Source organism: Drosophila obscura, unplaced genomic scaffold, assembly GCF_018151105.1.
Source record: "Drosophila obscura isolate BZ-5 IFL unplaced genomic scaffold, ASM1815110v1 contig_96, whole genome shotgun sequence".
Classification (NCBI taxonomy): domain Eukaryota; kingdom Metazoa; phylum Arthropoda; class Insecta; order Diptera; family Drosophilidae; genus Drosophila; species Drosophila obscura.
In genome coordinates this window covers 1,434,633-1,449,861 of record NW_024542890.1, presented here as the reverse complement: position 1 = coordinate 1,449,861, position 15,229 = coordinate 1,434,633, and the positions used below count along the sequence as shown (strand labels likewise).

The following is a 15,229-nucleotide window of genomic DNA, read 5'->3' as shown; positions in this document are numbered from 1 at the left end:
ACCAGAGGACACTCGGTGCTCGGATTTATTGACTCTGGAAATGGGAATTCGATTTTGGATGTATTATTGATGCAGTTTCCAGGGTTTCCGGTGTGCAAATGGTAGAAAAATAGCCGAGTGCTTGGCTCTAAAAATCCTCGTCGCTGTGGTGCTCCGCCTTGTTGGCCGTCTTCGGACGCAGCGGCAGTTCGCCCGTCAGCTTCGAAATGCTGATGTCATCGATCGAGTTCAGATCAACTGCGGAAGAGGGGTAGAGCAAACGAATTAATTAACACTTGGATGGGATTGTCCTGCAGCCGGCAGCCTGCACTCACAGTCATCGTCGGCAGCGCCCATGGCCATGCTGATGGCCCCGGCACCGGCACCGGCACCGGCCCCGGCGCCCGTGCCAGCGCCCATGCCAGTCATGCCCATTATCTCGCCCATGTCCAGCTCGCTGTCAGAGCTGCCGAAGCTGCTGTCGTCGTCCCGCGAGTTGAGCATGCTGTTCCCGGGCACATTGCGTCCGTTGTGAGCGGCCCTGGCTCCACCTCCTGCTCGTCCTCCTCGTCCTTCTCGTCCTCCTGCTGCCCCACCTCCAGTGCCCTTGCGACTGCGTCCCGTGGTGGGTCTCAGGCGGGAGGTGGCCGTTCCGGGACGCTTTTCCTGCCGCATCAGCTGGTCCTCGTCGCGTATGTCCGGTATCTCGGCGTCCAGGCCAAATAAGCTTCTTCCATTCACCACCATCTCCACGCCGGAGCCGACGCCGCCCACCCCGCCTCCGATGCCACCGATGCCACCGCCCACATCCTCATCGTCATCGCCGTCGAGATCGTCGTCCTCGTCCTCGTCGTCGTCGTCCTCGATGAGGCCCTCCGGTATGAAGGGCATCGAGTTCTCTGCGGTCTTCTGCAGTATGGGCGAGGCGATGGGCGTGGTCCGCTTGGTGCGCGCCTCCAGCTGGGAGCGCAGGGCGTCGCGGACGTGCAGCCGGAGGAAGTAGCGCTGGAAGAGCAGCTGCAGCTCCTTCTCGCACTCCTCGAACTCGGCCATGTGGGCGGGCCGGATCTTCTGCAGCGCCTCCAGCCGCTGCTTGGTCCGCTCCAGCTCGGCCCGCTTCCGCTGCAGCTTCGAGTTGAGAGCGTTCAGCTCGACGCGGGCCGCCTCCAGCTGGGCGCGGCTGGACTGCAGCTTCAGCTGGCTGGCCTGGATGGCGTTCTTGAGGGTTCGCTCCACCCCGAGCAGCTCCATGGGCCGCTGGGCCTGCGTCTGGCGCGACTCCTTGTGCAGCAGCTCCTTGGACAGCAGGTCGTAGAGGGCGGCGCCGCGCTGGGTGAGGTCCGCGGAGAGCTCGCGGGCCCGGCGCAGCTCCTCCATCTTGTCCCCGATGTCCACCTGGTTGAGGCTGCGGAACTGGTCGCGCTCCTCCTCCTCGCGCTCCGCCTCCGTCTGGCTGGGGGCAATCAGCAGGCGCGTGATTTTCTGCAGCTCGCTGGCGGTGACCGCGGCGGCGGCGTACAGCTTGCGGGGATTCAGCCGGATGGCCGACTTGGTCACAAAGAACTCCGTGGCAGAGCGCACGAGCAGCACCCGCTGCTCCTCCGTCTCCACGCCGCCGGAGAGCACGGTGCCGGGCTCCATGAGCCCCGCCAGCCACTGCAGCAGCTCCGACACGATGTGGAAGCTGGCCAGGCTGCCGTGCTGGTTGGCCAGCGACTGCAGCGGAAATACCCGTGGAAAGCCCAGCAGCTTCAGCTGCTCCCCGAGATCTACACAAATGAAGGAGGGAACGGCATTGGTTGCTGGTTGGTTGGCTGGCTGCCGGAGACAAGGGGGACTGGATTCCCCTTTTCGGACTCACCGCGCACATCCTTGAAGGACATTCCTAGGGCTATATGCTGGCAACGGTTGACGTTGACCACGACTTGACCTGTGTACGCGCTGCTGCTGCTGCTGTTGCTGCTGCCTTCGATTCAATTTGCATTTTCCTCAGTGTCATTTGTTGTGGTTTTCCCTCGGCCGCTGCTGCTTCTTCCTCATTGCGTCGCCTGCGTGGACGCCTTTGTTTGGGCCAGGCCAGGCCATTCATGCAACACGGTTGCCAGGCAACCATACTCCACCTCCTGGCTCTGACCCCCCGGCTCTGGCTCTGGCTCAGGCTTCGCTTCGGTTCGGTTCCGTTTGGTTCGCTTTGGTTTGGTTCGGTTGCTCTGGTCTGGTTTCACCAGGACAACCAACTGCCAAGGGGTGGATTTTCCAATTCCCCAGGGTGGTTGGTGGGTTGCTGGGCTGCTGGGCTGCTGGGAGGTGTAGCAGCAGGCGCCCGCTGCCTGATCTTGCTGGAGTGAAGCTTGCCTGGAAGTTTGTGTGTGTAGTACGAAGAGCCTCCACAGACCATGAAAAGAGGAGCTTAATTAGTGGAGAATAAATGCAGGTAAATGATTGTGGGAGGGTGGATTCGTTCGTTGTCTCTCCCACAGATTATGTTCCCCATAAGTAATAAGTCCTGGCTTGCCTGTTTGTATGTACTTCGATGCACTCGGTGGCCCTTTCGTATCGTATCGTAGTAGTAGTAGTTCAGTGGTTACTCTGGTGGCCAGATGATACTCCTTTATACTCGCAGATAAGTACACACAATCCTGTTATAGCCACATTTATCTGAGCTGCCCTCATGCTACGTCTGATGGCAGAGTTGCTGTTCCCAGTGGCCAGCTTCATGGCGATCTGCGACTGCTGTCAGCTGAATAAATTAATGGGCTAGTGCATGGCTGGTTAGGATCTCCGTAGTATCTCTGGTGTCACATGTACCTACATATGTACAGGCATTCAATCCCTGCTTCGATGTTTCTCCACAGGCTCCTCCTGCTCCTTGGTTTCGAGCACATGATTGGCTTTAGTAGTCCGCATCCGTGACACCCGAATGGGTGAATATTGGCGGATCCTCCCCTCATACGCTGACACTGTGACACTGGAGTGGGTGCAGCGACCTCGTGCCGACTGGCACCACCTCTCCACACACACACCTGTGAGTGGCAGTGGCACTTGCATTGGATTTTATTACGGCCTGGTTCCCACAGGCACTGCCTGCCACATGGCGGTAATTAATTATGTGGCGTGTTGGGCGCCAGGAAAACGGGGCGCCCCCCGTTCATTCAAGTTCAGCTAAGTAGAGCAATCAACTGTGGCCCAACCATCGAGTGATACGAGCAGCTCCTCAGTCTAGAAACGATCGACTTTAAGCGATGCAAATTTAAATGTCGTCTCCCCTGGGTGTTTCTCCCTCTGCTGCATAAATGCAGCAACTACAAATGCCAATGGCAAGGCTGTCCCGTCCCGCCCCGTCCCGCCACGTCCCGTAAGTAGTAATTGCATTCAACAAATTACGGGCATGTGCGTCCTCCACGCGTCACACTCATGGTCACATAAATAGTCGTTGCCATCCATGCCCCCATCAGACGGCAGCACGGCAGCATGGCAGCACGACATCACGTCAAAGTTCAATGGTCGCCAGCGTGCACACGTCGATTCACAAACAATGGACCCCCCCAGGACCATATGACAGATCCCCACATACCCCACACCAGCTGCATTCCCTCTGCACCCCAGTCCAGCCCCCGTACACCAGGCGATGCCACAGCCCGGGACGATGCCACAACGATGATGGAGCAATTAAAGCGTAACGCTCAATCAAAGCACTCGACGCTTCTGCCTAGCTTGTGGGCTGTGTTGTGGCATGATTGAGTGTCCAGAATTGAGTCCGCTGAACAATGGCGGACGATTAGAGAACTAGTTCCAGTGAACCAAATGCCATTGGCCTGGATTCTAAATTTACCGCTTCACGTATTTATTAATTCTTAATTTATTAGTGCACTTTAGGACTATGGCATAAGCGATATACTTAAGCGATATCCTTCCCATGGTACTCGTATAAATTAAATTAACATTGGATTTCAGGTTTCCGTTACAGGTTGACGTTTCCAAGTCAACATTTCCAATAATATTTCATAGGAAAGTGATTGTTTGTTTTATTTACTGGTGAAAATGGTTAAAAAGGCTAAAAATAGATTTTAAAAACAATTTCTAAGATTATATAAAACTTGTATTGTATTTATGTGTGAGTCTTTAATTTCAATGAAATATGTAGTTTTTAAGTCAAATACATATAATAGTTCTGAAGTGTTTTTTAACCAAAATTACTAGAAATTTAATATTTATATTTATTCTATAATTATATAATTATAATTATAATTTATATTTTAATAAACAAAAGAACTCATTAATGTAAATTTACAGGTAGATTTAGGAACAAACTTGCCATAATCTGTACAAATTCTTTACAAAATAGTTTTATCACAACAGAATTCATCACCTACCGTGCATTCGTACGATTGTACACTCCTGCCGTTACACCTCCTTACAGTGAAGCAGCGAACAGTCTGTTGCCCACGCAATCCCAAGCGAATATAAAGCAAATATAAATCCGTTTCGATAACTCTTTGAATTTCTTTGAATAAATCTTTAGATTGCTATTAGCTTTCAACAGTTAACAGAAGCTGAACTTTCGAGTGTTTAAGAGATGTTAAAAACAGGGACCGTAAATGATGATTATTTTTTATTTTTTTCTCGAAAACATCATCCACTTAAAGTAGCCGCACAGAAGAATTAAATAGACCAATAGACTGCTCTAAGAATAAACTATGCAAATCCAACAAAATTTTTAAAATTTGCCTAAAAAAATGTTTAGTGCGTTCCTTTTGACTTAATTAGTAATGATATGTATCAGTTCTTCCTCAGTTCCCCATGATATTTTCATTATTTAACTTTGAGTTTTATTTCGCTCAAACATAATTGTTATGGATAATCATTAATAATAATTTATAACAATAATTCTTATCAATAAAAAAAATGTATTATTGTGTGATTTTTAAATTATAGCTTATTATGATTTCGGTCCCTGGTTAAAATTGATTAGAAATCCGTCTGCAGGAATCAGGAAACAGCTGAAAAGCTGCCCTCGGGAAATGGAAATTCTCGTTTTGATTTAGAAATATTTGTTCTCCTTTCTATTTTCAGTTCCAGTTCCAGTTCCTTTTCCTTTTCCCTTTTGATTATTCAAATAACCGATTCCATAACAAAATTCTTGCGATTTTAAATTTTTAAGCTGCTTGCATTTGATGAATTTATTCAGTATGTTTCATGAAAGTCAAACAGTTTTTACTATGCACTGGCTCGCACAGGTCCATCGGTTCACAGGTTACCACCCCCCACCCAGATACACACACACACACCCCCAAACACCCAAACACACACACACACACACACCCACACTCAAGTGTATAATAACATTTTATGGCATCGAACCATAAGAGACGTAAGCAGGAGCAGCAGCAGGAGCAGCAGCAGCAGGAGCAGCTGCGTTGCTTGAACTCTCCGCGAACGAGAGTCTTGTTCTCAGCTGCAGAGTGCTGCTGCCCCACTTTCGCTCTTTCTCTCTGCTGTTCTCGGGGCGTGATTTAGAAATTTTGGCAGTTCTCGCACACCAACACCAACACCCACTCTGTTGCTCCCTGCCCCCTGCGCCCAGCTTGGGATCAAACGTAAAATTCACTTTGTGCAAAGAAAAAGTGAAAAAAGAAAGAAAATAAACAAAAGAAGCAAAGGAGCTACCAACGAACAGCGAGAAAGAAAGAAACGAATAGGAAGAGTGGTGGGGGGTTGGGGGAGAGGAAACTGAAGGTGTGGAGAATGAATGGAGAGGGGGGAGGAGGGAGAGAATTTATAAATCAAGACGTCAGAAATTGTTAACGGACCCAGAGACGGCGGCTGCCAGTCGGCGTCATCGTCCTTATATGACCCCCAGCTTCATCATCATCATCAGCATCACCATCAGCATCCTCCTCATTAGTGTCAACATTATCATCCGCAACGCGTTGAACTCTTCTCCGAGTCCGCTTCGGCTAGCACACGTGTCCTTGGCCTTATCAATTTAATTGGGTGTGAAATTGAACAAACGAGCTGGGGCCAGCAACCGAATGCAGATGGGCTCCTGCCAGAGGAAGCTGCTGCTGCACTTTGGGCACACCTGCTAATGTGGCAGTCATGAATAATCGCCCAGAAGGCGCCACTCTGTCATAACTTATTCACAGTTTCTGCTGAATGTATGTACAGGCCATGTGTCTGACTCGGTTGAAAAGGCTTCCCGTGATTCCACCCAAAGTACCAAACTACTTTCAACAAAAACGAATGCCCATCGATTCCCAGACGATTTGTTCAGTTTTCTTTTCGCTAAATTTCCATATCAGTTGCTTAGTTCTCGGCTCTAAACTAATTTTGTGAATTTTCGCCATTGTTTTCCCATTGTTTACAGATCCGAGAAATATATTTGTATATAATGTAAGACAAAATGCTACTCTATTATTTCAGAGACATGCCAATTGGCTGTCTTCCAGCCATGATAATCGAAGCTGCATGAAGAAACAAGGGGGTGCAGCATCCTAGAGGCGCATCAGACTAGTTGTCCACTGCTGACTCCACGCAGGCTTACAGCTCTTCACACGAGTACAGGTACAGGCGCAGGAGCAGGAACAGGAGCAGGCGAATCAGATATTCAATATTATTTTCTAGTGTGGGCTAATGTGTTTTAGGGGTGTACGATATGTGTATTCGATCGGGTCTCTTCTGTTCGTGTCAGCTTGTGGATCTCCAACTCAGTTGGAATATATTTCTTGGGCCCCTCTGCGGCACCTTTTGGTTTGTTTTGGTTACATTTGAGTTAGGTAGCAGCTGGAATCGAACCAATTCGACTTGTTATTTCTGCATCGATTGCAGTTGCTGCCACTGGCGAAGTGCTTCCTTCTTGCAGGCCTCTTTTATGCGACGTTGACGCAGACTCTTCTGAGATTCTTTCGCTGGAACTTGCGGTGAGAGCAGTGTCTTCGACTGACTGTCGTGATTTCCTCCAAGGCGCGGGTAGCGGCCGCTTTTAGTCAACCTGGACAGATGATCCGTCAATGGTGTGACACGAGCTTTCTTCAGCTCTGCTTCCAGTTGCTGCACATCCGTTTCCAGGGTCCATTCTGTGGAGTGTTTCGTTCCCTGGCGGAAAGCAGCCTCGCAGACCAGCGCCTCATTCATGATGGGCACGGTCTCGGGCGGAATCGAGCGGATTGAAAACTCCAATTTCTGGGAGTTTGCTGGCAGCTCCACACCATTCGATTCCATTATCAGTTCGATATAGTGGTGTGGAATTTTGATGTATGCTGACAACTTCTCCCACTCTTTGCAGTTGCGCTCGTGCTGGGAACTGGAGATCCCTTCGTCATCCCCATCCCCATCATCACCGTCAGAGTCAGAGTCATCCACTGGCTTTATGAGTTCTTCCAGCTCGCTTTGGCTCAGGACATCCGTATATTTGACTATTCTGCTTTTCGCTGGTACCCCTGGCAGTTCTTCCATGGGCTCGTCCGACATTTTGCGACAAAGCTGGATAATTAATTGAGGAAAACAAAATTATTTTTCCACTTGACAAGCCAACAATTTTGTTAGGAATTACATTTTGTTTTTGTTTGCCTACGATATTCAATGTTCAGTTTGAAGTTAACAATTTTGTTAGGAATTCGATTTTATTTTTCTCACAATGTTCACACTTTGACTGCCGGGAATGGAATGAGCACAGATAAATTAATTTTTGCTTTGTTACTTGATCCAGAGAAAAGTGACAGCAGAATGATTATATTTTTAGTGTTTTATTGAAGAAGAAAATTACGAAGAGTCATGACAGCTAAGAGAACTACAGAGTCGCATGGTAGTAAGCATCGATAGATATCGCTTAAGTCAACATACTTTATGCTGGCAATCCTTTTCTTTTTGGCATTAAACGTGGGGGCCCAAGGTGTGAATGATGAAGGGCAGGAAAAGGAACAGGAACCGGTGGGGGAGGAGCTCAGGCTCAAGCTGGTGCTGGTGATGGTGCTGGTTCTGGTTCTGGGTGCCCCTATCAAGTATCAAGGACAGGCGTTGTTCAGCTGTCGATTGTTATGGGTAATTGCATCTCAGTGGGTAGTGCACAGTGGGGACAATGGGGGACAATGACAATGACAATGATGGCACAGAGGGATGTCACTTCTGTTCTGGCTTACGCACACAATTCAATGGGCAACCTGCCTCTCGTTTCGTTACACAAAGGAGGGAACCGGATAATTTGCGGCTCTTGGTGTCGATGGCAGCTGGAGATGGAGACGGCGACAGAGACGGCAGACTCTAAAGATTTGAGGTGTCGCTTCCACCTGCACCAGTTCCTTCTGTGGGGGCAATAAGTCTCCAGTTAAACACTTTTGTGGCTTACCTCTTGCCCCAGGGAAGGTGGCAAGTCCTTGAGCGAATGCTTGTGGAATTGTTGAAGGTGATTTCTAATCGTTGGTCCTCTGCCTGGCCTAATGGAGCATTGTTGGGCGAAGCTCTTGAATCCCGATTCCCGTATCACTTACATTTGGTTTGTTGTTGTCTTATCCTCGGGTCAGTGTCCTGTCCCTGTCCCTGTCCCCGTTTAGTCCACTTGAGGCGGACGATGCTTGGAAAATTGAATTGTCAGCTGCTCTCCCGGAGCTTCTGTCGCCTTGCTATTCCACTCAGTTCCTCACTTTGTTTTCCCAGCATCAGATTTTCCCTCGGTTACCCCCTCAGCTCCGCCCTTCCTCTGCCTCACCCCTGGGAGATGCCTTCTGCAAATTCTCCCCCAAGCTTTGGCTTGATTTTCGTTGGCGTTTTTGTCTTTTGGCTTCAGATTTCCAGCCACAGTCGGAGGCACTTGAAAATTAATTTAGACTAAACCGCAGGCAATCGCCGGCATATATATATATATACACATATATACTGGATATACTGGATATATATATCGTTTGTCTGATAATCCAATTTATCGGCTGCCTTCTGGTCGTTTCCATGCTGAGGGACAATTTTACTTTCTTTCTCTGCTTCCTTTTCCCTGGGACCAAATGGTCCGTGATATAATTTGATTTCCTTTGCACTCCTCGGCCCCCCAACCCCCCCAAGAGCTGCAGCTTGTGCAACTTTTAGTGGCAACTCGCCCCTCAGTTGTTGTCGTCCAGAGTCAACAATGCAGAGCACGAGTGCTCCCTATTTGTCCTCATTCATCGCCCACTAACTTACTCATTTCTGGGTCCGATGTAGCAAATTGCAATTAACTCAGATAAACACACGCATAAAGGGATAAGCACACACACACACACACACAGAGACACAGATACTTGTGTCCTTGCTTGGACTTGCCTTCTGCCACGACCACAGATGGCACCACAGGCCACAGGACCATTGTGGGCTTCACCCACAGCCGCCCCCCCCCCCCCTCCATCGTCACCGCAGTGGGTTTCGGTTTCCATATGGTTAGCTCGTAGCTTCCCCATACTCCTGGCCCGTCTTCAACGCTCTCTAATTTAATTTTAATGTACTTAAGGACTGCCCTCGGATCCGTCTTCGGCCACAAGTCCACCACAACACAGCGCCAGCAATCCACAGTCCCTTAACTGGATTCTGTCCACTTCCTTGCCCGAATGGCCTACCCCCACCCCGGTGGCCCGCCACAAGTCCAGAGATAAGAGGCGACAGTGGAGCGTATTTAAGCCCTGATAAACCTTCCTCCCATTTGTAATTGCCTCGCTGCCAGGACTCTAAGGAAAGGTGCTGCCTTCTCGGCTGATGAGATATATGGGAGATGGGATAGGCTGCGCGGAAGTGGGCTGGAGATGACCTATTTTCCTGGCTGGATCTATTGTTCTGATTATCTGCTGCTCTTCCCTTCCAGGCAATGATGTGCCCAAGCAGCTGGCATTCTTCCGCCCACTTGCTATGCGCAATGTTTTATTGTATCTCCCAAGCAATTCTCAAGGGTCAACTTAGCTGACTTCTGGGATGCCAACTTGTTCTCCACTAACATTAACAATGACGGAATAAAGTTCTTCTGCTATTGAGCTTTTTTATGGGTTCTTTTCAAGGGCGACTCTCATTGCAGCGCCCTCGCTGTGGATACGCTAAGAGGCCTGTCTGGTGCAGCCAGACATGGAAATCCGCTAGATGAGGTAATCTTTTATGAACATCAGATAATTCTGCACACAAAATGCACATACTCTAGTTCGAAAGGCCTCCGGCTGTAGGCACCCATTAATATTATTATTTATTAATTTATCTTAGTCTAAGTAAAATAAATATAAATCTAAAACTAATACGAGTATACAGCCCCTGTGCCCTTTGAGCTGGCAAAGTTCTTACGGGTTTTGTTTTGTTTTTCGTTCCCCCAAACGGATACTCCACTGGTCTCGGGCATTGTCTGCCAGTAGGCCATATGGAAGGAGTGCTAAAGAGCCATGTTGATGTGGCGGTACGAGTACGAGTACGAGTGGGGGGGTCACCAAATAAGTTGTTTCTCTGCTGCGAATACTTTACGTGTTCCCTTTACGTGTTCCCTTTACGTGTTCCCTTTACGTGTTCCCTCTGCTTTCCCGTTGGGCCACTTTGGTGCTTTCATTGTGGCATTTGCCTGCCCTCTGTATCCAGGCTCCATTATGGCAATGAAGAAATATGAAGCAGCAAATGACAAGCAACAGACACTGACCAGGAGGCACACACACCGAGGGGGTTTGGTTTGGTTTGGTTTGGGAGAGATGTTCCCAGACTCCCTTTTTCTCTCCATCTGTCGCTCTGCTGCTGTTTGCATGTTTCCCTGCCAGCGGGAGTGTGTGTGTTTGTGTGTGTGTGTGTGTGTTTGGTATACTCTAAGGAGTGTGGCAGTGTCGGTGGGCACCTCAGGGTCAGCTGTGATAAAGTACTTAGCGACGCAGCCTCGTTTGACTCCAGGCACTGGACATAGTACATAAACATGTACATAGCTTGCACATATGCACATATGTACGTGCCCCATTGCTGTTTCCATGGCACAATTTACGGTTTATACGGTCAGAGATCGTGAGAGTGTATCCTGATGAGCAGTCTTCATGGAGTTTCGTGTTAATTTAAAGAACTCTGAAGAACTTTATCTAATTTATTTAATTTTAAATTTAATTTTGGTATAATTTACTCTGCCCAGCTGAACCGACATAAACGTGAATGATATTCGCTTTTGGGAAACTTTCTGCCCGGAGCCCGTTGGCTACTTGCTCTCCACCTTTGCTCGGGTCAGACAAGGCCCACACAGGACAAAGGACATCAAACACTTGGCTCTTTATGGGTTATGTGTTGCTTTAGAGGAAATTTGATTGGCCACGTCCTTGCCCGCTCCAGCCTGTCCACTGTCACTGGCTTGTCCATTCCTTGGCCATTGTCTCCCATTGTCGGAGCCGCATCCATACACATTCACATTCCCGTTCCCATTCACATTTATTAGCCCAACTTCGAGGGACACACAACACTCCGCACACACTAGCAATTTGCTGCTGTTCTGCTCGGACCCCGCCCCCACCGGCTCGTGCCGCATTTCACTTGATTGTCAGTTTCAGTTTTTGGGCTTTTGAGTCGAGAGTTTGTGTTTCATTATCGCGGCTGTCCCTCCTCTTCCCACAGGGCCCTCTTCATTGGAGTACCTCGCAGTCCCAAGGGCGAAATACCCTTGCGGATCTACTACTCCTGCACATACAGCATATGATATATATTCCATTGGTTTTATATCAGAACCAAACACGAGTGGAGTAGTGCGCTAGATATTTTGTATTATTTTTTGTTTGCATGCAGAATAATACTTAATGTATTCCCCCCATGAATGGTGTACATCTACGTTGTCTTCTGCAAAATAAACTCCTTCTATAGCTAAAGATTGATGATTTTCAATCTTCATTACTATTTTTCAGCCCAAAATTCTTGCACCAGATAGCTAATAAATATATGTAGTTTATCCAAAGAACTTTGAAGTAAAATTAACATCCTTGGTGCACAGTCAAGTGCGGGCGTGGCGGGAGACTCACTAACTGCCACTAACTAGTTTTCCCGAAGTTTAAGACCTTTGATTAGTCAGTTGGCAACAAGTTTTGGCTTGAGTTTTCGCATCTGCCACTTTTCGCACTGCTTGTTCAAATATCCAAATATTTATTTTAAATCAGCAACCCAATTTCTTATGTTATCTATCCAATTTAGTAATCTATGCCGGGGGATCATTTTGCAGTCTCCTACTTCAGCAGGGAATGGAACTCCACATAGTTGAGAGCCAGCCCATGGCCAGACGAGCAGTCGACTTCCCGCTGCCTGCTGTCTCAATCTCCCGCTGTCCACAACCCCACCACTATCACTCCCTCTCCCTCTCCCTCTGCCAACCTCTCTCTCTCTCTTCGCAGCATTTGTGAAAATTGCTTTGGATGCGATGCTGTTGTTAGTATTTGCCATTGCGGTTGCCACAATAACAATTGCGTGGGGCGCAGCAGTTTCCGTCTGGCCGCCCCACGGCTCCGGGCGCTGGCCGCTGCTGGCCTTGAACTTGCAGCATGCGGCAATGCCCTGCGCCGCCCTGCGCCGCCCTGCTTCCCTTTCGAAGCCAGCGAAAGTTTTGCGGACTGCTCTTGGATTTGTTACAGTTTTTATCTACCCTTTCGCTTTGTTTCGCTTTCCCCCCCCCACCACCCTTTGTTTGTGTATCTATGTGTAGGTGTGTGTGCGCCTGTGTCGATTTTTTACGTGTACGTGTGCTACGTTCCAATTGGATTTCAAAATTAATTTGCTTTCAGGCCCAATCCCAGTCCGCCCTATCGCCCCCACACGTATCCATCCCATGGATTGCCTTCAATGTTTGATGTTCGTTAAATCTCCGACTGATGGAAAAACCACAAACATTATACCCGTACAAATGGCCATGGAAAATAGAGATATAGACTTACAGAGAATAGATATTTGAATTCATGAATCCCTTCTCACTGCAGTCAGTTTTTCATTGTTTTCTTTTAACTTCCATTGAGCTTCGTAAACTTTAGAAAGGGGGAATATTATTTATGTAGTAATCGAAAATAAAAATTTAATAGTCAGCTTTTTTTATTGTATGGAAGTTATATCATATCTAGAGACCGTTTTCAGATATTTTTTTGGTAAATGTAAATGTAAATTAAAGTCATTTAATTTGGCGGACACTTTGAGAACTCATTGATGATGGGATAAACATACAAGGGGGAACTATTGAAAAGTAAACACACATAAGAAATGTTTTTGCATTATTGAGTAGCTATCGCTGAGTCCAAAAGGTTTTTCTCTTCGCTGGAGAGCATTTCCCATTCGTTCTCCAATTTGTTTACCCAAAAATTCACTTTTGTGCCCGTTTGTGCAGGAGCAGGAATAACACTGGGGTGTCCATATTAAATGTCGAGCGGCATGTCCATCGCTTGTTCTATTAAGGGCGAGCCCAGCACACATACTCACCCGTAAGGGCAGTCGTCCCAGACCTGTCCCTCCTTGAGGCTACGTGCCCGGACCTATTCGATTGCTCTGTCATTGAGTAGGCGGTGGAAGGAGTTGGAATTGCGTTTATTTTCGGGGCCGATTGTCGCTGAATTTTTCATGCTAATGAAGGGCGCAGGTTAATTGTTTTCACTGCTCGGCGAAGGGCAGAACTCAGACAGCAGGTGGCCCAAAACAAACCCGCAATACATCATAGCAGGAGCCAGGATATTGGGCATCAGGACGGGGCCGGCAATCAGCCGGTGGAAGCGACAATCTCTGGCCTGGTTCTTGTTCTGGGTTGGGAGTGGGAGTGGGTCTTGGGGCTCGGACAAGGCGAAACAAATTATTGGCATTAATTTCGAGGCAGGAAATTAAAGAAACGTTTTGCCTTTCGGCCACGCACACGCATGAGCATGAGCATGAGAGCTGTGGCTAGGGGGACGGGGTGCCGTACAGCCTTGACCTTAATGTGTTCCTTGGCCTGCCCTTGGCTTTTGGCCATTTGGGTCCAGAACTTTAAGTGATTTTTGGCTCTCTCCGACAGGGGAGAGCAAAGCAAAGCAAAGCAAAGCAATGAAATCATTGGCAACTCATTCAGATACATATCTTTTGGTGTGTGTGTGTAATTATATGTGTGTGTGTGTGTGTGTGTGTGTGTGTGTGTGTGTGTAAAGATAGACTCGAGATGATTCCCTCTGGCCTGAGCTTCATTCAAATATATGTATTCCAAGGATTGTGGCTGTTCAAGGAGATTCCTCTTGAGGGGCCTCTGCCCCTGCCTGGCCCTTCACATATTCAATGATGGAGTGGCGGCACGGATTGGGCGTAATTCGGGAACTATGCAAAGAGTCCACTCAAGGGAAACGACGAAATGGCACAGACTTACGAGTAATGCAAATGTAATATGATGCGGATGCGGACACTACTGAATATCCCCTTCGAGATAAATGTATAACTTGTAGCAATAAAAACCTTTTGGGGGAATATTTGTTCTGTGCAGAATGGGGTTAATATTTTACCAGCTTTTGCTCGACTCGCTCCTTGGCAGAACTTTGATTTGTGTTTAAAACAAGAGAGTGAAGGTGCGCAGAGTCGCAGCCCCATGGCTCAATTGACTGTACAAATTATTCAGAGGTGCAACAACAGAGGTATTCGAGTAAATCGAATACGAACCCTTTTGGGGGGAGTGGACAGCAAATTGGCAAATAATGCCGGGCAAATTGCTCGAATAAATGAGTGACGATGAAAACGAATGACATTTGTATTCGATAAACGACAAATTAGACGTAATTGCTGGAAAATGGCTAGCAGTGGTGCAGTTCAACAACTTCGCTTGGGAAGAGAGAACGAGAGACATGCCAGCGACATGGTGCACATTTGTGTTGATGCATGGAGAACGATCAAACCGAGTGGAATTTAATTGGGGAGTGATACAGGGAATCCCCTTTTAATACCCATCACTCAAAGAGCTTGGAGGAGGACTTACACATGTATTATGTAGTTTTGTGTGTGTTTCGACCCCATAGAGTAGGTACCCTTAAAATTATATTCTCGATCGGCATCAATAGCCGAGTCGAGCCCCAACTGTTGTATCCAGAATCCTGTTTCAACACTGTTTCAATTGCATTTCAAATTTCAGCGCTCTACCGCTCTCACAGCAAGAATCTGTGGCATCCACAACTATGAAAAAAAAACGGGAAATCCTAAAAAATAGAATAATAGAGAGTGACCATGCATATCTACCGCTGACCGTATCTGGTTTCTTATTATCTGATCGGATTAATATTAACTATCAACTAACTATTTGCTAATTTGCCATTACTAA

General features: G+C 47.8%; 2 protein-coding genes across 2 annotated transcripts; both read right to left on the bottom strand.

Moving 5' to 3' along the window:
- Positions 1–5: 5 nt before the first annotated feature.
- Positions 6–2,043, bottom strand: LOC111070448 (clusterin-associated protein 1). Its single transcript, XM_022360988.2, has 3 exons — positions 1,841–2,043; positions 315–1,748; positions 6–237 (listed from the first exon to the last, which is right to left on the bottom strand). Exons 1-3 carry the CDS (start codon positions 1,860–1,862, stop codon positions 128–130), a joined length of 1,566 nt encoding a protein of 521 aa, XP_022216680.1. The 5' UTR covers positions 1,863–2,043; the 3' UTR covers positions 6–127.
- Positions 2,044–6,786: 4,743 nt separating this feature from the next.
- Positions 6,787–7,738, bottom strand: LOC111070413. Its single transcript, XM_022360929.2, has 2 exons — positions 7,532–7,738; positions 6,787–7,461 (listed from the first exon to the last, which is right to left on the bottom strand). The coding sequence occupies exon 2, from the start codon at positions 7,447–7,449 to the stop codon at positions 6,787–6,789; it is 663 nt and encodes a 220-aa protein (XP_022216621.2). The 5' UTR covers positions 7,450–7,461; positions 7,532–7,738.
- Positions 7,739–15,229: the final 7,491 nt, after the last annotated feature.

Bases quoted from the DNA above. Each gene is read 5' to 3' on its own strand.
- LOC111070448 (XM_022360988.2), bottom strand. From the start codon at position 1,862: ATGTCCTTCAAGGATGTGCGCG. The intron at 1,749-1,840 runs GTGAGTCCGAAA...TCATTTGTGTAG, and splicing joins GTCCTTCAAGGATGTGCGCG to ATCTCGGGGAGCAGCTGAAG. The intron at 238-314 runs GTGAGTGCAGGC...CCTCTTCCGCAG, and splicing joins GGGCGCTGCCGACGATGACT to TTGATCTGAACTCGATCGAT.
- LOC111070413 (XM_022360929.2), bottom strand. From the start codon at position 7,449: ATGTCGGACGAGCCCATGGAAGAACTGCCAGGGGTACCAGCGAAAAGC.